This window comes from Littorina saxatilis, linkage group LG9 (genome assembly GCF_037325665.1).
Source record: "Littorina saxatilis isolate snail1 linkage group LG9, US_GU_Lsax_2.0, whole genome shotgun sequence".
Classification (NCBI taxonomy): domain Eukaryota; kingdom Metazoa; phylum Mollusca; class Gastropoda; order Littorinimorpha; family Littorinidae; genus Littorina; species Littorina saxatilis.
In genome coordinates this window covers 5,777,071-5,800,428 of record NC_090253.1, presented here as the reverse complement: position 1 = coordinate 5,800,428, position 23,358 = coordinate 5,777,071, and the positions used below count along the sequence as shown (strand labels likewise).

Below are 23,358 nucleotides of genomic sequence, written 5' to 3'. Positions count from 1 at the left end.
TTCATTTCTGCCGTGTGAGATGGAATTTTTTACACAATATATCACGCATTCACATCGGCCAGCAAACCTCAAGCCTATTAGGGCGAGCATTCACCTTTCACGGCCTTTATTCCAAGTCACACGGGTATTTGGTGGACATTTTTAGCTATGCCTTTTCAATTTTGCCAGGAAAGACCCTTTTGTCAATCGTGGGATCTTTAACGTGCACACCCCAATGTAGTGTACACGAAGGGACCTCGGTTTTTCGTCTCATCCGAAAGACTAGCACTTGAACCCACCACCTAGGTTAGGAAAGGGGGGAGAAAATTGCGGCCTGACCCAGTTAAGAGCAAAGGCCAGATTATAAAAGCAGATCACTGCTTATTCTGTTACCCTCGATAAATAAAAACACGTTCCCGTCATGCCTTGTTTCTCTCACTCTCAATGCGCTACAATCATTTGTAATCATACACACAGCCAACATCTGTAGTCTACCCCGTCCATACCTGTTCCCAGACATCACGCAATGCCCCTGGGGTTAAAGCAAGGAGCAAAATATAGACTGCTGACGACTCCAAACATTTGTCGGCCAAAAAAAATATCGGGTTTCACATCAAACATACTGCCCGCATTCCATCTATCTCGATCTTCATCTGAACGATCGCATCTCCTTTTCTCTCCGTCTGACTCAAGTTTAACAGGAGCAAAACACAACACACACCCCCGCCATTGCAAAATAAGCCAGCGAAACCCCCTCTGGTCGCTCTGTCGCGAGCAACGAAGCAGAACGGGTAAGACTCGAGGCTCGGAGCAAGCTTTATGTTTGGCGTTAAACACATAACGAACGCCTCTTCAAAGGGGGATCAAAGGACGCCGACACCGCCCCAGTGCCAGAGACCGTGACAGGTAGCTACTCCCGAGAGAGGAGAGTGGCGAGGGGAGACCACTCTTTCCTGGCAGAGATTTCGTTTTTGTGGCCGAGAGAGAAAAGACGAAACCTTGGCAATTCCCTGTGGATTAATCTGAAATGTTATTTTCTTGTGTAGGATTCTTCGTTCCCCCTTGTTAGTTTTTGCTCCGGCGGTTTTTGTTTTCGTGAATGCACCTGAACCATCCTTTGCCATGTCCTACGAGAATAACAACAGCCCTCGTTTGTGTAAGTGAGGCAGTGAAATATTCTGATTCTTCCGTTTACTTGGTGAACTATTTGATTTATCCCAAGTTATGACGTATCGGCCGTACCACTAATGGCATATTTTCAAAAATAATACAACTCTTGGTCGTTCAGTTTTGTTGGCTTGTCTGTTCTGTGTATGCATGTGTTGTGAGTTGGTCTGTATACTTTGCAACGAAAGAGAAACAAACAGAGAGAAAAAAAAGAAACATGTGTAGCCAGGGGGAAGGGTGGTGGTGGTGGTTGTAGTCGGGTGAGTAACAACACACAAAGCAAGATAGCCACATTCCAGTCAGAGTTTTGTCCATTCCTCTATTGCTCACAATTCTTCTTCTGTCATTCCCACAACACACTAGCCCGACTTTTGTGACACGCAGTCTCGCCAGCAACGAACATAAACTGCCAACCATCTCACCATCGCTTCCAGCTTCCAGGCCGAACAACTCGACTCTCAGAAGCGCTCGGTTTCTTGTGCTTATCTCAAACACTTACATCAAATACCGATCCTTTTGTCTGTCGGCCCTAGTTGTTTGTCACTCTTATCTCATCTGCTCTTGGAGGGGGTTGAGAGTTTTATATGAATATTTGTCGAGGCGTAGCAAAGTTCTTGCACATGTCAAAAGTGTGTGTGTGAGAGTGAGATAGTGTTAGTGTGTGTGTGTGTGTGTGTGTGTGTGTGTGTGTGTGTGTTAGTGTGTGTGTGTGTGTGTGTTAGTGTGTTAGTGTGTATGTGTGTGTGTGTTATTGTGTGTGTGTGTGTGTGTTAGTGTGTGTTAGTGTGTGTGTGTGTGTGTGTGTGTGTGTGTGTGTGTGTGTGTGTGTGTGTGCGTGTGTGCATAGATAACGACATAGTAAAACACAAATGACTGCCTAACTCAGTCTTTTATGTCTCTACAGACATGACAACGATGTTGCCGACAGGTGCTCGCAAGTTACAAAAGAAACCAACACAGTACTCTTAACTTGTCTGCGACATCACTATGCAGATAGCACCAGAGAATCAAAGACACTGGACTGTTTTATTGCATCATGTGTTGTGTCGTTATTTCCGATTAGCATGACGTCAAACTTGTTTATTGCTTTACTTTCTTGTCGTATTTTGGCAACATGTCATAGCCGACAAGAAAGGTGGCATCAGCCTTTTTATTGGACTCTTTTTGAGTGCCTTCAGAGTAATATTTTCGAACACTACCACGTTGCTTTCAAAATGTTGTGGATTATACAAACAGAAGAATAAAGCATACCACACACAGCCTTGGTGTTAGGTCAGTAGAGAGGTGTTGCCTTGTACTCATTCACACACGAGGCACACAGAGCGACCTTCTTCTTCTTCTTCTTCTTCTGCGTTCGTGGGCTGAAACTCCCACGTACACTCGTGTTTTTTGCACGAGTGGAATTTTACGTGTATGACCGTTTTTTACCCCGCCATTTAGACAGCCATACGCCGTTTTCGGAGGAAGCATGCTGGGTATTTTCGTGTTTCTATAACACACCGAACTCTGACATGGATTACAGGATCTTTTTCGTGCGCACTTGGTCTTGTGCTTGCGTGTACACACGGGGGTGTTCGGACACCGAGGAGAGTCTGCACACAAACTGAGTTGACTCTGAGAAATAAATCTCTCGCCGAACGTGGGGACGAACTCACGCTGACAGCGGCCAACTGGATACAAATCCAGCGCGCTACCGACTGAGCTACATCCCCGCCCGCACAGAGCGACCTGAGGACTGACCAACAGTTAATGTAACCCTCCGTGCCATAAAGAACACCTCAACTGGAATTAGACATAGGTAAAGCCATGTCATAACAAGAAATTCCTACGAGGTAGGAAAAACATCCCCGTCAAAGGGAAATAACCTTCTCAGTTGGTGGCAGTGACTGAGTGAGAATGGTTATTTCCCTTTTACCATGAAGATGTCCCTCTATAAGTCTTTGTATAATTTTAATCCACCAATAACTCCCTAACCGTGTGTTTGACTGGTCCCAATTTTTGTAAGGACCGTCTCAGGAATGTATAGAACCTGTTCACCAAGTTTGGTGACGATCGGTCCGTTCATTCTTGAGATCTATATGCGAACACAAACAAACAAACAAACAAACAAACAAACAAACACATCGAGCGAAACCTATACACACCCCTATACCGGGGGTGTAAACACAACAAAGAGAGCGGCAAGGGACGACAATACAAGTTTGTCCGGGAAAGAGACTAGACTTCGAAACATTTGCCAGTATACAAAAGATTCAAGTGTGACGTTCTCGGTACACGGTGTAGACAAAAACGAATACAAACTCCGTAAGCGGTCCTGTTTTGTTTACAAGCACAAAAACATATTATTGTCAATGTCATGCTGCATCAAAGGAACGAACGGGGGAAACACAACATAGGAAACCCCATAAACAACACCACGTGAACCGCCTCCAAACCCTGAAGAGCCAACTTACACCAGAAGAACAAATGCAAGTACAGCCCATTACAGCCAGTGCATTGGAACCTTGCATTTAAGACCCCCCCCCCCCCCCAATATAAGCCCCCACCCCCTTTAAAAAAACCTGAATGAATACTTGTTCTGTTGATAACCTCAGTATATTTGCCTCCATTTAAGACTCCATCCTTTTGAGACCTGGTTGTCTTAGATTTGCAGAGATCTTGACATGGGGGTTCCAATGAACTTTACACCACACAAACCATTGCTCACCCCCACACCTTTAGCTGTGTAAAGGGAGGGTCCCTTTAACAGGTGTAATGTTGGACACCTGCGAGAGCTGTTTACTTTTCACGCCTGTGGGGAGAGGGGGAGGGGGGGTATTGCCGGAGAGCTAAAAGCTACTACGATGTGTATTTAACCACCTTCGGTCTGGAACCGTTATACAAGGGTGGTAGGCAGGAGGGGCTGGGGTGGGGAGGGGGGTGTGGGAAGGCTCTCTGGCACAAACCCTGATTTCAGTTCAGGTTTGGATTTACCGAAAAGCAAAGCTAGGAATTCGTAGTTCGATTTCTTACGAATGTGTACAAGGAAAAGAGTTGGACGAAAATGGTTTTACAGTGGTTGCAGAGAAAGACATAAACTGCAACTTAACTTTGAAGCAAAAACACTGATACAAGCCTAGCATGATAAAGTTGTGTTTACGCTTAGCTGGCCGAAAACGAGAACAGAAGCAATGAACTGTTGTTATTGGTCTTGCTGTTGTAGTAGTTGTTGTTGCTGGTGGCAGTGGTGGTGGTGTTTCTGTTGTTTCCACCGTAAAACCTTGTGAGCATAGGAATCACTTACACTGAGTCGTTAAGCTGTAATTCAGCAACTTGTTGTTGTTGTTGTTGTTGTTGTTGTTGTTGTTGTGAAAATATAGTGAAAGGGAAATGAAAACAGAGCAAAACAAAACCTCCACACAGCCCAACAACAACACAAGTATAGCAGAGACAAACAAACCAGCACGTTTCTGGCACTTGTTGGTATAACGGGAAAGCGCGCCAGCTGGACGGAGAATCGCACATGTGTACGCATGCGCCGTCACGCTTGCTGAAGCAGCACGCATTCAAGTCCCCCGCGCGTCACGCTAGGGCGCAGAGAGAGAATTCCAACTTCATAAACCGTCATCATTTCGCTGTAAACATGCTGCGCGCAGCACTCAGCACTGTCTGGGTGCACCAACACTGTCCGCCATCATGATTTACTATTCTTCTTCCTCCGTTTGGTCTGAGATTCCACGCTCTCGTCTCTGACGTTCTGAGTTGTGCCCTTTGTGCGAAGTCATAAGACAAGAAAACAAAAGTCTCAGCCGTCTATTCTGTTAGAAATCATTCAAACGAAAGTTCAAACACATCCACAAGAACGTTAACGTAGAAGAGAAGAGAACGGAAGATACAAAAAATTCCAGTAAAGCAATACTCTACGGAAGGGAATAGGAGATAAAGCAATGCGTTGAAAAGCATCGCAGAAGCCAAACGGGTAAATAAGAATACGGACAATGAGAACTACAGGAACAAAACCAGAAAAGAAGAAAAAAGAAACCGGTTAAAACTCCAACAATAACCTTTTAACAGTGTAAACTTCAGCCCTCAATCTGGGCGCTTTTCAAAGTGACAAAAACAAAGCAAACAGAACGGGAGCAAAGCTTCAACAACGGAGAGCGACACAAAAGGGAGACAACTCTGCAGCGAAGGACAGGTAACTAAAGATCGTCATGGTCTACGGAGCTCACCTAGCAAAAACTTTCATCCCTTCCCGACAGAGCGCAACAATGGGAGCGCTAATAGGCGAGGGAAATATTCATTAAAGTCGTCAATAATTAATAGCGACGGCCAGTCCCCTAGGGTACCTGTTTCTAAGACAGAACAGACTTCAACGAACAGTGATTTTGACGTTTACAGATTCTCTCTCTCTCTCTCGTATCGTATCTCTCTCTCTCTCTCTCTCTCTCTCTCTCTCTCTCTCTCTCTCTCTCTCTCTCTCTCTCTCTCTCTCTCTCTCTCTCTCTCTCTCTCTCTCTCTCTCTCTCTCTCTCTCTCTCTCTCTCTCTTATCATTACTGCAAAACGCTCTCAGTTGAAAAGCTGGGTTTTGTTTACCATAATTTATCAACCACGAGAACGGAACGGTATACGTATCTCACAAAAAATCGTTTCTCAAATTCTGCTGTAAGCAGTGATTTTCTTGCTGCAAAAAAAAGCCATCCGTTAAGATGTTGGAGAAAAAAACTGATATAAAGCTAAAATAGAGAGACACAAAATGCAAACAACAAACACGCCCCCCCCCCCCCCCCCCCACACACACACACACACACACTCAAATTCATTCCCAATTCGTCGATACAAAACACGATTCACGGTGTTCGGAGCATGGCGTAATCGGACAAATTCACACCCGTTCAATGCAATTTGCAGGACGTCCTCGCATGAAGGGGGATAATTCTGTGAGACTATGGCACTGGGGCCATCCCACAATTCCTTTTTTCAGCAACCAAGGGCCTTCCGGTCTTCCCGAAATTCCATCTCTTGGGCGACCAATCACAACCACTTAGTAACGTGACGTCACAATGGCGGAGAATTACCTCCAACAATGGGGGAGAAACTCAATTTGCCTTCATCTAGGGTCAGCTGCATGCTCGCTCCTGGCACCCTCGTGACGTCACATGACCTCATCAAGACATCGCCGGCGGTCTTCATGTTTGAGCTGGTTATGAGGATTGCTGGAAAGTGGGTTACATCCACTTCGCGACAGTTCTTCGTTTCACTCTCTCTCTGGTAAACGACCTCTCTGTTTTTAATATTGTGTCCTGTTGTAACATGCATAAGCTCCTGTGTTTAGATTTGTTTTCATCCCGCATGTTCTTGTTTGGTTTTTATTCTTCTCGGTTCTATGCTCCTGGTAGACACTATACTATTTCATCATGTTGTACAATTATTTAGCTTCTGTCCTTAGGACCGGCACGGTTGGCCTAGTGGTAAGGTGTCCGCCCCGTGATCGGGAGGTCGTGGGTTCGAACCCCGACCGGGTCATACCTAAGACTTTAAAATTGGCAATCTAGTGGCTGCTCCGCCTGGCGTCTGGCATTGTGGGGTTAGTGCTAGGACTGGTTGGTCCGGTGTCAGAATAATGTGACTGGGTGAGACATGAAGCCTGTGCTGCGACTTCTGTCTTGTGTGTGGCGCACGTTATATGTCAAAGCAGCACCGCCCTGATATGGCCCTTCGTGGTCGGCTGGGCGTTAAGCAAAACAAACAAACAAACAAACAAACAAACAAACAAACAAACAAACAAACTGTCCTTAGGACTTTTTCCTGTCTTTTTAAAGTCCTTTCTCTTTTCTCTCGGTTGCTCCTTCCCTGCAGGTGCAGACTGCCCGAAAGGGAATATCCTCGTACATTATTGCCCGAGTTCCGGATAGAAAAGCGACACCGCCAAAAGGAGGTGAACCCTGTTTGAGCGAGTGTCCCGGTCCTCTGAAGGCTGAGTCGGGTTTCTCTCGCAAGACAGTGCGATGAATTTATGGTACCAATAATGCTGAGACCGTGAAGAGGGTGTGTGTATGTGGAGGAGGAGGGGGAACGAGTTCTGCTTACCCTGGCTCTTCTTTTGTTTCGTTCGGTGCAAGGACTTCGTGGACAATATACGAGTATATTGTGTCCTAAACTCTTGAAAACATCATTCATAGAACTAAATTCCTGATAGTGATCAGGACAACAACAACCAAAAGCGATGCAAATATTATTGTCAAGTCAAGAACATGAATCAGGCAGATTCCACAAAGGCAAAGGTTTGTCAAGTAAGCAGCACAAGTCTCCCAATGTATAAATGTGATCCTCCACCACGAAATGAGTCGCATGTCACCTTTGCATGATTTTCAGTGTTTACATTTTCATAAAGAGTTTCTTATGCTCTATCCAGTGGTGAAAACCGTTTTAGAAAAGAGCGAAAACTGTTTGAGTTATAAGCCTGTGACTAAGGTGACCCTCACACTGTTACAAGGCACTCCCCGGACTTATATTAAGCCTAGCGCAGAACCGCGCGAGGTGACATGCGACTCATTTCGTGGTGGAGGGTCACAAATGGACTTACTTCAGTAATGTTTCATTGTCTCTTTTCACTTCAATTTCTTTTATTGAAATCATAGTGTCGACATCCGTTCTTACAGTAAACAGTAAATACGGCCATCAGGGACTGAAAAGGATCAAGCCTTGTCAACCTTTCCTGACATGACCGGCAAAGCGGACAGACAACAAACAAAGAAATCAAAAGGTTTGATGTTTGAACCCGGGCCACTTCCGATGCAGCACCCAAAACGTCAGAATTCGATCCTTCTACGCCACACCCTCTTCCACTGACGAACAGGCGGGGATAGAAACCGTCAATTCCGTCAGACTCGGGTAGAATCCTGGGTTAGAGGCTTGACAGGACAAGGGTGGGCGGGCTAAACAAAATTAAGAGAGAGAGAGAGAGAGAGAGAGAGAGAGAGAGAGAGAGAGAGAGAGAGAGAGAGAGAGAGAGAGAGAGAGAGAGAGAGAGAGAGAGAGGGAGAAGCAAAGATCTTGAGAAAAGCTTGCAGACAGATAAACTGACAGACAGACAGGCAGTCAGACTGATAGACAGACACAACCATACCGACACAAAGAGACGGGGAGAGACAAATAACACAGACAGACAGACAAACAGACAGACAGACAGACAGACAGACAAACAGACAGACACACACAGAGGACACACACAAGGCAAGCGGAGGAATACATCACCTCAGAGCGGCCTCCGCGGCGAAACACAAGCCTACAAATCCTTGCCCCCGCCTCCGATAAATCCCCCCGCCCTCACGTCACGAGGACGTGTCGAAACAAGGTCTGCTTGTCTCCCCTGGCCCCCTTCCCGTCCTGCCCCCTGACCTTACACACCATCAGCCAATCACAGAGCAGGGAGGGCAGGGGAACCCTGGGAACATGGAGGATTTGAAATGAGGCCCCCGGGGTGTGGGTTACCCTGGGTACCTGGGTACCAGGTGTGGGGGGTATAAGGTGGGGTGGACAGGTGCTGATGACCAAAAACGACGACCTATGACAGACTAAATGACTTTGACAAAACACATGTTAGCATCGAGCACTGGAGAGGGGTCTATGGGTAAAGGTTCATTTACAAGGTACATGTACATAGGACAGCGCAAACAAAGGGAAAGTCTGTGGATGCAACCGGCACAAACCCGCTACCGATAAGGCTGAGACGTTAACGAAGCGAAGACTACCATCAGAATGGACAACGACGACAAGAACCTTACTTTCCAGGGCATCTATACACTATCTAATCCAGAAAGAACAAAAACCTCAAGCTTAGCATGTCCTGCACAATGTACGTTTCATCGAACACGCTCCCCACGCACCGTGTCACCGCCACTGCCTACGACAGCCATCCCGAGGTATCACACACGGTCCTCAAGGACACCTATACATAAAGCAGTCCCAGCCAGGCGTACAACAATATCCCATTGCCCTTCCGCGCTTACATCTCACACCCCTTGTCTTTCCCACCTAATTTACGGCTCAAACCCCTGTCACATGTTTTTCCTTTTCTTCTTTGGTTCGTGCTGATTGCAGGCAGCGTACATTGTACGTCTTCCACACTCAAAGCCAAGCGTCCAGAACGAGGCTGTACACGCTGCACTCTCCGGGACCCAACAGGAAGCGGAGAAGTGTAAAAAGTGCTGATGGAACTGTAGCGATAAACTCAGGAGGAGAAGCAGACGATTGTGTTCGCCCTTGGTGGTAGAGCGGTAATCTGCCCCTGACTTACAAGTTTATGTCTTCGACCTGGAATGACCCCACGTGATCTAGACGTCCTGCTGCAACTTGTGGCGAGCGTCTAGGAGCGAGAGAATAAAAGCCAATCTTTGAAAAAGCTGGACGAGGAAAGCTAGTGGCTGCTGTTCCAAGGCGTTGTAAAGAACACGTCTTGTGTACAGTTATAGCAAGTGAAAGCGAACTCATTATCGGAGCCTTTGATTTGATTTATTTTGATTTGTTGTTGTTGTTGTTGTTGTTGTTGTTGTTGTTGTTGTTGTTGTTGTTATGGGCAACAAAAGAAATAGATGATTTACATAGGATCAAAGACGTTCTCAGACGCGAATTTTGACTTCCTGAAAAACCATCCTCTATCACGACATGAACAAGCACCATGAAAATACCTCCCAGGCGTAAAGATATTCTCTAAGTGCATAGAAAGAAAGCATGGTGATGCTGAATCAAGCACAACTAGTGGAAGCAAATGCAATGGGAGCTAAAAACCAAAGAAGAAGAAGAGGTGGAGGAGGAGGGAGGGAGGGCGTTGTGTGTGGCGATCTGATGCTGGCCGGGGAGATCCAGTCTCTACCCTGCTGTCCGTTACCTGACTGCTGCCCTCCCTCCATCTTGACGGCCAACGTCAGCCTGTCTACATCCCTCACTCTCTTGCTGTCTCTTTGTTTCTCCCGCTCTTTCTCTTTCTCTATCTCCCTCTCTCTCCCTCTCTCCCTCTCTCTCTCTCTCTCTCTCTCTCTCTCTCTCTCTCTCTCTCTCTCTCTCTCTCTGTCTCTCTCTTCGAGTCTTTTTTTCCTCTTCTTCGCCCTCCCTCCATCACTCTCTCTCTCTCTGTCCCTCCCCCATCTCTCAGTCTCTCCCATGCTTCGCTCTCTCTCATCCTTCTCTCTCTCCTCCCCTATCTCCCTCTCTCTCTCTCTCTCTCCCTCTCTCTCTCTCTCTCCCTCTCTCTCTCTCTCTCTCTCTCTCTCTCCCCCCCCCTCCTACCCGCTTCTCTCTCTCTCCCTCAACAACAAATGTACGAGTAAATACGAACCAAACAGACAAAATAAGCAAGCCATAATACACATCTATGTTTACCTCCTACCGTTACCAATCCTTTGAAAATAGCAGACTAGGAAAACGAAGGGGGGGGGGGGGGGCGAGGGATGAGAGGTCTGGTCTCACTCAAAGGCCAGCTTCAAAACAGTTTAGGTTTTACAGCGCTAAAGCTGTGTGCAAACGGTGCGTAACATACGAGCGACGCAAAGTCAGCGGAGAGGAAAATGAGCGAAAGAAAGAGTAGAGGCGTAATAAACGTCTTTTACTCTCTCCCCGCGTCCCACACTTCAAAAAAATATCGTCATCTTCACAAGACTGGGCATCGACAACGTACGTATATATGGTTGCTTTTTTAATTTTTTTTTTCTTTTACCAATTGTATGGCCGTAGTTTTTGGGAGACCGTCTAAAACTGAAGCTGATTACAATCAAAAAGACGGCAGAACAATTAGAGCGACAGCTGTATGAAAGGAATAGCTCTGGAGCAAAGCCATCGAATGTTTGAACTCTACAGTCACAAGAAAAAAAGACAGATTCTGGATTGCAGAATCATTTGATCGGTATCTTCACGAGAGAGAGAGCGAGAGAGAGAGAGAGAGAGAGAGAGAGAGAGAGAGAGGAGAGGAGAGAGAGAGAGAGAGAAAGACAGAGACAGAGACAGAGAAAGAGAGAGACAGAGAGAGAGAGACAGCTAGATAGACAGATACAGACAGACACAGACAAACAAACAGACAGGCAGACGGACAGAAGAGGGAGGCGGAAAAGAAACCACAAGAAAAACGCCAACAAAAAGAAAACAAGGCACAAACGAAAGAAAGATATATTCTTGACGGCAGAAAAAAACCTCTGCATGGCTGGAATAGCCGGCTTCCGCAATAATCGCAGAGACCCCCACAGTTTGATGCGCTGTCGACGGCCTCCCCAGACCCTCTGATGTGTATGCATGCGCGTCCATGTAAAAGTTTGTGCATGTTCGACACGCCCGATTGACTCTCTTCGGGGGATAAAAGCCTAGCTGGCTGCTTTTTGCCCTTTTTATCATCCACAGATTTTTCCAATGTCTTTTTCTTTTAACCTCTTTCAAGTTTGGGCTGACACAAAATGGCAAAAACATAAGAAAACTGTTTTTTGATGAAGAGTTAATGTTTTTGCTTGGCAACAATCGGTTCATCAAGACTGCGTAAACGCTCCATATCTCTGCCTCTCTCTACGTCTCTCTATGCTTCTGTCTGTCTGTCTGTCTGTTTGTCTGTCTGTATGTCTATCTGTCTGTCTGTCTGTCTGTCTGTCTTTCACACACACACACACACACAGAGACACACACACACACACACACACACACACACACACACACACACAAACGAACACACACACACACACACACTCCCCCTTAACCCCCCCCCCACACACACACCCTTAACCCCCTCCCCCCACACACACACACTCCCCCTTAACCCCCCCCCCCCCACACACACACACCCTTAACCCCCTCCCCCACACACACACACACCCTTAACCCCCTCCCCCCACACACACACTCCCCCTTAACCCCCTCCCCCCACACACACACTCCCCCTTAACCCCCCCAACACACACACACACACACACACACACAATTGTCTGACTGCGACAGTTACAACAGCACGTGAAACCCACTCCTCGCCCAACACTCTCGCCCTCACTTCAGCTAACGGGACAGCGGACAGGGCGGTGATTAATTGTCACAATTAGCTGTCATCTGACTCGTCGGGGCAGCTGCTGGGGACACGTTAGCACGCGCGGGCACGTGCACAGCGCGGACAGTGTTTGGTTATCATTAGCCGCAAGAAGCAGCACATCCCTCTCGGGGGACGGTCGCCTTGTCTTTGCTTGGACTTGTCCGGTGGTTGTGGTGGTTGTGGTGGTGGTGGTGTGTGTGTGTGTGTATGAGTTTCTCTGTGTGTCTCTGTGTCTGTGTGTGTGTGTGTGATATATGCATGCATGTTCGTACCTGGCTTTATGAACACGTTTCAAGTTGGATAATCGCTATAATTATCTTTGTCAGGCAACTTTAAGTTTGTGGATTCATTTGTACTTAGGTCACAATTATGCAGATTGTAGTACCTAACTCAATCGATAAAATATACGGAAGGCAAGTCTGGCAAGTTTTGTGCAACTTCTAGTCGAACTTTACTTCGCAGATTGTTGGCAGACAGCATACACATAGACCATGCAGCATACACATAGACCATGGTACCATGCAGCATACACATAGACCATGCAGCATACACATAGACCATGCAGCATACACATAGACCATGCAGCATACACATAGACCATGCAGCATACACATAACGGCTCTTCTCAGGGCCAATACAAAAACCGCCGATTTCACTCCGCTCAAGTATTCAGGGCAGGATTTCCATCACAAGCCCGGCAAGCCCCCGCCGCTTGCCCAAATCGCCCGAACCCGTCTCGCATCTCATCAAACCGTCCGGGCAGGACTAGCCAAGATGGTCCATGAATGCCGATCGACTCGGGGACGCGTGCACGGGTTGGACGTGCGTGCATAACTTTCGTGTTGGCAAGGGAGATAACTGTCTCCAAGGAAGACAACTCGTGCAGATGCCAGCTCCCAGGACGTGTCAGCGGTGTCCGGTGTACTTGCACGTGTTCCTGGGATAGCTGGGTTTTTTGTTTTTGTTTTTTGAATGTTAGCCTTTTTTTATTATTTACAGCACTGGCATCGACCGTTTCTCGGGCACTTCTAGAAAATATAATCTGAATGGGAATACAAAATGGATCTGTGCGATTTACGGCGTATTTATTCCTTGTTTTGCTTCTGTGTGCGACTAGAATTGTCTAGACAAGGCATCATAGTTCAGAGCAATAACCACCATTGTCACTTATGCTAGTTGTCGAAAAATTCAAATTTAAACTACAAAACAAAAACATACAGATGCCAACGTTAATTTGAGAGGAAGAACCAAAAAAACACTGTTCATGGATCACCCTATAAACATGTCTTTGAACAGAGCCGGTTGACAGACTTCTGCAAGAGTATGTGAATATATCTGAACATTGCAATTGAAACCAATCCAACGAACTAAAGGCAGTATTCATCAATGCTCTCACAACTCAGATTTGTCGTGATGTGAACACGGGTTACGTACCCAAGTCAGCCCAAACAGGACAGATCTTGTGTCAGTACATCCAACATATTGTTGATGTTTCATTCTGAGTCCCTTCCACCCCTCACACCCAATCACACCCAACCCCACCCAATCACACCCAATCACACCCAACCCCACCCAAAAACAACCGTAAGACAAACACCCAGACTCGTGACCATGTTGCGTCAAACAACTCGGCACCCACATCTCGCCAAAGTCTCGCCGACGAGAGTCGTGCCGAGACATAAGCTGCGAGGCAAGATGGCGGCGGGGCAGAGGAAATGGCGGGCGGGTGCCGGGGGGTTAGGAGAAGCGCCGACCAATTCCACTCATTTCCTGACAAGGGAGAAAATGCTGGCAGTTTTGGGAGAAACATCACGCCCGCCAGTCTCTCTTCAAACAGGGAGGTGACAAAATGCTGGGGGGACAGAAGGGGAGAGGGGGGGGGGGGGGGGGCTCGCCAAGACAATACGAGAGGGGTAGTGGAGCCAGTGTTGGGTGGTTGATTGGGGGAGTGGAGCCAGTGTTGAGTGGTTGATGGGGGAGTGGAGCCAGTGTTGGGTGGTTGATGGGGGAGGAGGGTGAAGATAGGTCACGATAATTACCACACAAAAACAACTAATCTTAACACAAATACGCACGGCGGAGAGAAAAAAAACCGGGTGTTATAGGACCTGTCCGTAGCGAACTTTGTTCTGACAAAATGTATTTATTGTCTTGCAAACATATAACTACGACTGTCAGATCAAAGAGTGTTCGATTCTGACACACTTGAATTAAGTATGGAAAACAAAGTTACCAATCAGAATAACTAAAGGGTACAACTATTTTTGTATTAATCCTACATAATTACTACCGTCAAATCAAAAGAGAGGTTGATGAAGACACAGAATATTTGTAATAAAAAAAAACATTTCTCATTCCTAACCATTTTAAGCAGAAAACAAATCTTTTGGGTGTAAATTCATATTTTCTACAGTCAGATGAAACGAAATCTGATTATGATATGTTTGATTAGATATATACACATTCTTTTCGGACATAATTATCAAAGCAAAAAAAAGTACAATATCATTTTGTACATGGAAAAAACCTATAAATTCGGCTGTCACATCAAAACCAGTTTGACTTCGATATGTCACATTTGGTATCGAAAACGAATTTTTCAGGCAAAATTATACAACTCGAAAATGAGCAGTATAACTAACGTTAAGTGTGCCGATAACTCGGAACCCCACAGGAAACATTCATTGCATAAAGTGACGTTGACAAAAGACTAATCTCTCTGGCGTAACGAAGCGTATGATGATGCCATTGTTTCACAACAGAGCTGGTGCTTTCTCGATCATCACACTCATACTTTTATTATCTCCCCTCGTTACTCTTTATGGCCGTGTCACAACAATACCTCATTTGCCTCATCCTTACCTTGGTCCACTTAACGGTGATGAGGGGCACAATGATCTTTCTAAGGCTGCATTGAGGGTCGGTGACACAGAAAGTTATTGTCGTCACCCCGCTGCGAGACCTGACATCGCGATTGATGGATTCTCAAAAACACACACAACGCGGAATGAGATCGCCGATAAGAACACAAAACATCACTAATTCACTTCATCAAAACTTCCCTGTCGGCACAAAAGCGACGAATATAGATGAGAAAGTTTTATGTCCGTCCAACAAACGGGTTGTAATTACATCTTCCAGTGATAACGTATTCTTCATTTTAAGCGGATGTCACTTTTTCGAGAACAAGACGAACGCGGTGCAATGCCGAGCAAGGAATAAAAAGTGCTGTGAAAAGATTGCTTTATTTTTTACTGCTGTTGAATATTAATTTCTGCAAAGATCTTGGAAGATTGAGTTGTTTCTATAACACGATCATGCCTGTTGCACTTGCAGCGCAAGGGAAGACGTATCGAAATTCACAAAAAGAGAGGAATATATTATGCAAATGAAATATTGAAAAAGAGTGATACCGTACGAACATATGAATCATATAACAAATATGAATGAGCATAATCATTGCATGGAGTAAAACTTATTTTTATTGAATACCCCTCGTAATATCTCCTTCTTCCGCTCTCTCTCTGTCACACACACACGTACACACACACACAAACACACACACACACACACAAACACACACACACACACACACACACACACACACACACACACACACACACACACACACACTGCGTTGTTGCTTGGACTTTTTTTTAACTCCTCATTTATTTTTTATATTATTATTTATTCATTATTTAACGGCAACAGATAGCTTCCACGACTTTCAACATATTTTCTTGACCGAAAAACATTTTTTAGCTTTATAATTCTTTTAGACCCCACCCCTCCTCCCCCTCCTCCCCCCTCCAGTGTTTTTATATTTATTGTTCAACAATCTTCTGAACCCCTCATATCTTTCAGTGAGTGCAATGCGCACCGAGCCTTTTCTGATCGCGATCTACGATAAACCTTCAGGTCCAATCAGGCAGCACCATTTGCTCAAATTTTCCTCCTCCAATAAACGTCATGAGGATCAAAGACTGCGAGCGTACCTCCCGTAACGAACACGGCGATGAAGGAGAGAGGAAATAACAGCAAAGACGTTTGGGAAGGAGGAGAGGGATAGGAGGGGGTGGGAGAAGCGGTAGATTTGTGTTTGTGTTTTCGAAAAATAATGTAAAAAATATTAATGATGATACATTGTAGACGGATGCATGTTATTGACTAAAAGCCCCACAATGATGTGCTTGGCAAATAAAATTAAAAAAAATAAAATAAAAATAAAAATAAAAATCTAAACAGCGAAGTGACTGTGGTAAGATGAACAAAGTTGAAAAACAAAGGAATACTGTACTCACCAATACAAGAACGAGACAAGACGGTACGAATTTTCGCTTATGGAAGCTTCATCAGGAAAAACAAGAACACAAAAGACAACAAAAAGCAGAGGCAACACGGAACGAACAAGGTTTGAAAGAAAATAGAGGGGAAACACGCAAAAAGGGGAAGGAACTCTATGAACGGAAAGACCAATACAAGAACGAGACAATGTTACGTAAAAAATAAAAATGTTACGTCCATAAAGTGTTATCTTTCGCCCAAACGAAAACATCCTAGCTAGAGTCAAATAAATTCAATAAAGAAACTCAATTTTATTCATCGTGTTAACTTTTGATTTGTTGAACTGTAAATAATCAGTTAATACATGCTTGAGTACACCCTTTACCCATACAACAAAAATATATACGTGTCGCGATATGGCAATTGAATTAAAGTTATACACAACAAGCTAACCGGATTTCAGTATGTCTCAATTCATCTTTCCTTCTTTAGCTTCCCAGAAAGGAAAAGTGCAATATACATTTTGAGGAAGTCTGCTTGTTTGTTTGCCTTATACAGAACATAAAACGAGTAGCTCACATATTATTTCTGTTGTTATACAGTATTTTTGTTTATAGATCTTTTTCCCTCCAAAATTAGGACTTTACTCAATTCCACGTTGAGATGGTGATACGTATTTTCACCATTGCTCCTTGTTTAAATAAACACACGAGAAAAGAAACATGTTAATTAATTAATTAATTGATAGGTAACGAAATCAATAAATAAAAGAAGAACAAACAAATAAATAACCAATTAAATAAATAAATAAATGAATAGATGAACAGATAAATAAACAAACAAACAAACAAACAAATAAACAAATAAATAAATAAATAAACAAATAAATAAATAAATGAATAAATGACGCAACACACAAACAACCCCAAACGTACACACACAAAAAAAACGGTCGAAAAGGATATGCGCGAACAAAAACAAAAACCATATATACAAAAAACATATACAGAGATCGGACAATGTTTGCGCACTCAAAAAGAACAACAAACTTTAACGGCGCGGGCCGCCTTAGAACATAAAAATACAGGAAATTTTGTTTCCACTTTTTACACAGCTGGGGGGGGGGGCTGGGGAGGGGGGGGCTATTAATGAGGAATTAGGGGCCCTCCCCAACGGACGGAGGGATGTCTGAGAGGAGGAGATGGAAGCATGGTAGCACTGTGTTTAATGGGCTTCTCACTGCGCCTCCTGCAGATTCCTTTATTAATGCAAACTCTCTCTGGCACCACGCTAAATCCCTGATGTATGTCTGGCGCTGTAGCAATATCATACAGTTGGTCGAAATAGAGAGAACGCAATGTTTGGGTTTATGTCTCTCTTCGCATCAAAAGAAAAGTATCGTAAACTCAGGGAAAATCGTATATATATACAGTTTTTTCAAAAGAAACCAGAACACAATAATTAATTTGGTTTCTTTTCATCTGCAGAAAAAAGAAATATTTAGCGCTGAAACAATATTGTGTTGATATTAGCGAATCCTTCAACAAAGCAGAAATACGCCCTTGTTTAAGTTTACCAACCCTCGTTTAGCGCGCCGTGAAAATCGGATTCCATTTTCTTAAGTTGTTTATGTATTGAATCTTTGTCATGCATTTTGTTCTGACCAGAACTAAAAAGAACTTATTAGAAAAACAAACACGGAATCACTATGGCAGATTTTCATTGTTTGAAAGGCCGTGCAAACAAAATACAAATAAAAAAACGCACTAGTAGTATCCTTAATGCATGTACGGATTCTACTTGTAGACAAATTACAAGCTACACACACACTCAAATCGGAATTATTTGTGCAAGTCACTATAACGGTGAAATTACAGTCGTCGTTTTCCATTGTCGTGTGCGCGAGTACATTGGTTTAAACAGTTTTTTTATTCAGTTGCATAAATACAAAGCCGTAATTAAAACTATTCTGAAGATAAATTGAGTGAGAGAGAACAAAAAAATGAATTTCAAACCAAAAAAAGCACTATTAAACAAATGATGGAACTCTTCAAGTATTGTTTTGGAGGGATGCGTGTTTTAAAGTTATCATGGCTGCGTTCTTTGCAATAAAAATGAATCGTTTATATTTTGTTTGATCGGTTGGTTTTTATTTGTTTTTTTTGTTTTTCTGAATGCAAGCTTTGTATGTATACGGTAACGTCCTCAAAACAAACGCCTTTTTAAATAAAGATGACGGAGAATAAATGCATGAATGAGAAGAAGAAGGAAGAGTAATGAGAAGAATTCTTGAGGAAAATGAAGCGAAACTGGATAAAACCAGTTGTCCGGCGTGTCGATAGAAATAAGCAGGCATTCACAATCTACGGTTTTTTCTATTTTCTTTTTTCCTAGAAAGGTATACATTTCAAAAGCCACTGAGAACTGCTGTTCGTTGAAAAAAGAAATGAAAGCGCTATTGGATTTTGTGAAGAGCCTGTGATTTTTCTATGGGTTAAGATTTTGCTATGCTACAAAATGGCATTTACACTTTATTGAGAAATGCAAACATCACACACTCACGCAAAACTCGCTATCACAACACCTATTCACTCAGCACAGAGCGTAGTTTTTCATAGGAGTTTTAAAAGAACAGGTAAAAAGGGAAGGACAACAAAAAACAATTTTTGCTCCGAGGCAAGAAGAAGAAAACCAGCGGATCTCGACCAAGACGGAGCAGACGACACCAAACAAGACTTTTATTCTCTCTGTCGACAGAAGAGTTCCCTTCGCCTCGAGCTCAGGTCCTCTCGCACACCCTCAAGTGCCTTCCAAAAGCTCGCGTTTGAATGGTCGTGGGTCTGTTTTGTCTACCACCCGTATAGGTAGGGAGGACAAGAAGAACGATTTTGTTATGATATCAAAGACTGAGGAAAGCGAGGGACAAGCGATGGTGAGAAGGAAGCCCTTGTCCTCTATTCTGCGCCACAACGCCCGCCACAAGAACAGCGGCGAACACACGACGACGCCCCTTCTTGTGGCCATTGTAGCGGGGCGGGTGGAGGCTGGCTTTGCTGCTTCCTGCCCCCTGGTGTTCCCTTGTCGCCATTGTTGCCCCGCTGCTGGCTTGTTCCAGAAAGACGGGGTGTGAATGTGAGTGGAGGAGGGGTGGCGGAAGAAAAGGGGGGTGGGTGGAAATGAAACAGCAAGTGAAAGATTCTTTGGGTCTAAACAGAACCTTCATTAAAGAAATATGTTCTACTTTTCTCTCTCTTTTTTTTAAGAAACTGCTTTTAACTTCATGTGTTTACCAAAGTCCTGAACTGCGAATAGACAAAATGTAACGTGAATCTTGCATTGCGCTGGACTGATTCAAAGCAAATTGTCTGTAAATTCTTGACACAAAGTTGACTTTCCGTCTTGCCGCGCTCATTGCAAGTCATCGATCCTATTTCCTTGACATAATTATTTCTCTAACCATGCAATGTTCTCATGGGACACCAGTGAAGCAATCGTTCTCAAAGATCTCAACATATATAAACAGCAAAAAAATGTGAACGGTTCACAATTCAACCTACGCAAAGATCGTAAATAACAACAATTAGTTTATGGACTTGTCATAGCTAAATATAATATTATCATGACGGCTCTGTATTAAAACAAAACTCCTCTCAGAATGTTTAACAATTTCTGAGTCTGAGAGACTCTCACGGTGTTATTTGACTATTACGTCTTTTCTTCACAAAACGTTATGCTAAGCGCGAGGTACAAAATAGCAGTAACTATGTTCTCATATCAGAAGTCCATAACGACAACAAACGGCTACTTGAGCTCTCGAAAAGATGGAGCTGCTTTCAGCTTTTGTTGGGTGGTGGTGTCGAGTAGTGGTAGTGTGGGAGCGAGCAGCAAAGATCTGTATGATTAACTCGCGAACACATTCAATTTGAAGGTGCTTCCTCCGCTACAAAAAGGGGCTCTATCTTACCCCTTACAGGGTGGGCCTGCTTGTCACACACACTCTCTATTTCTTTCCCTCTCTCTGTCTCTGTCTGTCTGTCTGTCTCTCTCTCTGTGCCATTATCTCTCTTTCTCTCTGTGTCTCTGTCTCTCTCTGACACACACAAACTCTCTCTCTTGCTCTCCCCCCCTCTCGCTCTCTCTCTCTCTTGCTCTCACCCCTCTCTCTCTCTTGCTCTCCCCTCTCTCTCTCTCTCTCTCTCTCTCTCTCTCTCTCTCTCTCTCTCTCTCTCTCTCTCTCTCTCTCTCTCTCTCTCTCTCTCTCTCTCTCTCTCTCTCTCTCAGGTTTTTGTTGTCGTGTTTTTAGTTGCTACGACTGACGCGCGGTGGGGAGGGACCCTACTGGGCGGTGATTGTGGCGCATATAGTGTCTTTGTCACTCTTCATTTTCCTCCCGGGCTCTGCCTTTCAGCGTTTATATAGTAATCCCGCTGATCCTGTCTCCCTTCATATAGTAATCCCCATTTTCCTTTCTCTCTCCACTCGCCCTCTCTCGCGTTGCCTCTTTCCACAAGTCTCTGTCTGTCTCTCTTTCGATCTCTCTTTCTATCTCTCCGTCTCTCTCTCTATTTATATCTCTCTGTGTCTCGCTCTCTCTGTCTCTCTGTCTCTGTCTCTGTCTCTCTCTCTGTCTCTGTCTCTCTCTCTCTCTCTCTCTCTCTCTCTCTCTCTCTCTCTCTCTCTCTCTCTCTCTCTCTGTCAGAGCTTTGGCAGGCTCTTTGTGTTTGTTTTTCTTCTGCCTTAGAATAGCTGTCAATGATTTATGAAAAGATGTCATGGAGAACATGAGCGGCGACATGCCCAAGCAGAGAAATGCGCCGTGTTCAATTTGTAAGCAACTGGTTTTCTTTGAGACAGATATAATGCCACTGAACATTGTATGCTGTTACAACTGATCGTCTCCCTATGTCCGTCCACTTTTTATTTCCTATCTCTTGTCCTGTTTAGTCCACAAACTGAAAAAGCGATAACCTTGTTGTACAGTATTGATAATATTTACTTTGAGAAAGCAAGCATGACCATACGGGGTCCGAAGATCAATCTCGTCACAAAGAATAACATTATCGCTTCACTTTCTTCCTTGTTTACAATAGATTAATGTTTTGTTCGACTTGATCGATCCTTTTGTTAGTTGAGCGCATAAAGAGAAATATGAACACAACGCGCACACAAAACCGATATGTTAGATCTGCTACAAATACAATAAGGTGTGTATATATACATTGTTATTACATGTATGAAATAGAGAATGCCTTAAATGAGGGTGGTTGTTTTCAGTCTAGCAGGTGTTCCGAGGTATGAGAGGTACAACAAAACAAACACAAAATGAAATCCAAAGAAGGTATTTGATTGACGAACGAAGGAAACAATACACGCTAGAATATTCAAGTATACAAACGAAGGAACCGACGAACAGAAAAATATAAATTACGATCAGACGAACAAACAAAGGCAACGCAAACCACAACCAAGACAAATCAGGACCAACGTAGATACCCAATCGTATCCACAACCAATCAACCAACCCACAAAGAAAACTACAGACAGGCACACAACCGGTTAGCAAGACAAACAACCAACTAGTCCACCAACTCAGAGGGTCGAGGACCTTCACACACACACGCACACACACACACACACACACACACACACACACACACACGCACACACACACACACACACATACACACGCGCGCGCACACACACACGTACACACACACACACACACTCTCACACACACACCACACACAAACACACACAAACAGACACCCCCCTAAACACACACACACACACACACACACACACACACACACACACACACATCAAGTTGACTTACCTGGATCACTCTCATGTTGAGCCCTGTCTCCTGAGCCAGCTGTTCCCGGATGTGACGTGTGGGTTTGGGCGTGGCAGCGAAGGCAGCTTTGAGCGTTTCCAGCTGCTTGGCCTTGATAGTGGTCCTGGGGCCTCGCCTCTTGGCGCCCACCGTGGACGTTCCCCCGGCCGCTCCATTGCCGCCACTGTTGTTGTTGACGCCGCCCGAGCTGCTGGTGTTGGTGTTGGCGTTAGACGTCCCTCCTCCACTGGTGTTGGCGTCGGGACTGCCCGCCATGCTGTCGTCGCTGTTGTTGCCGTTGCCACCCCCTCCGCCACCCACACTTCCCCCGCCGTTACCGTTGGCTGAGGATCTGTCTCCGGGCATGTCTGCTGACCCAAGCGCGGAGCACGGAGAGTCCATGGAGGTCGGGCTGGCGTTGTCCAGCTGTCGGTCTCTCAGCTCCTCCTTGATGACCGGGGCTGGACTGTCCACGCCGTGCTGGGACAGCATGTGCTGCGGGGTGACCGCTCCGCCTCCCTGACCACCAGAGGGGTAGGGGGCGTTGGATTGCTTGCCGTTGGTGTTGTTGTTGAGGAAGGAGTTGTTGTTGTTGGTGAGGGCCAGCAGGGGGTCCTTGGAGTCGTGTGAACTGCTGTCGCCGTCTAGCGGGAAGTCCTTCTCCGACACGTTGCCCTGCAGGTCGATCCCGCTGTCCAGGTCCCCGTCGTCCTCAGCGTCTGACCCCGAGCCTGAAACACACATAGTTTGTTTGTTAGCTTTCAGTTTGTCAGAAATTATTGTTGGCTTTGTTTTTATGGCGATTCTAAATAGCAGCAGCAGTACCAGTTACTCCATTATCATGATCATTATGATCATCCTGATTATCATCACCATCATCATCATCATTATTATCATCATCATCGTCGTCGTCGTCGTCTTTTTCGTCGTCGTCGCTTAAATTATTTCAACACAAGAATGCTATGTCGTAAGTTAATCCCACTGCTATAAACAATGATGGACAAAACAATGACTACACAAACATATTTGTGGAGCATACAAACATATTTATTTCC

At 44.8% G+C, this 23,358-nt stretch overlaps 1 protein-coding gene across 4 annotated transcripts in view; it reads right to left on the bottom strand.

The window, feature by feature from the left end:
* LOC138975141 (LIM/homeobox protein Lhx1-like) overlaps positions 1 to 23,358 on the bottom strand; it is a 166,104-nt gene that overhangs the window by 97,992 nt on the left and 44,754 nt on the right. For all 4 annotated transcript variants that reach the window (XM_070347800.1, XM_070347801.1, XM_070347799.1 and 1 more), the window contains exon 4: positions 22,304 to 23,034. In XM_070347800.1, coding sequence (XP_070203901.1) covers positions 22,304 to 23,034 — 731 coding nt within the window. The remainder of the gene's footprint in view (positions 1 to 22,303; positions 23,035 to 23,358) is intronic.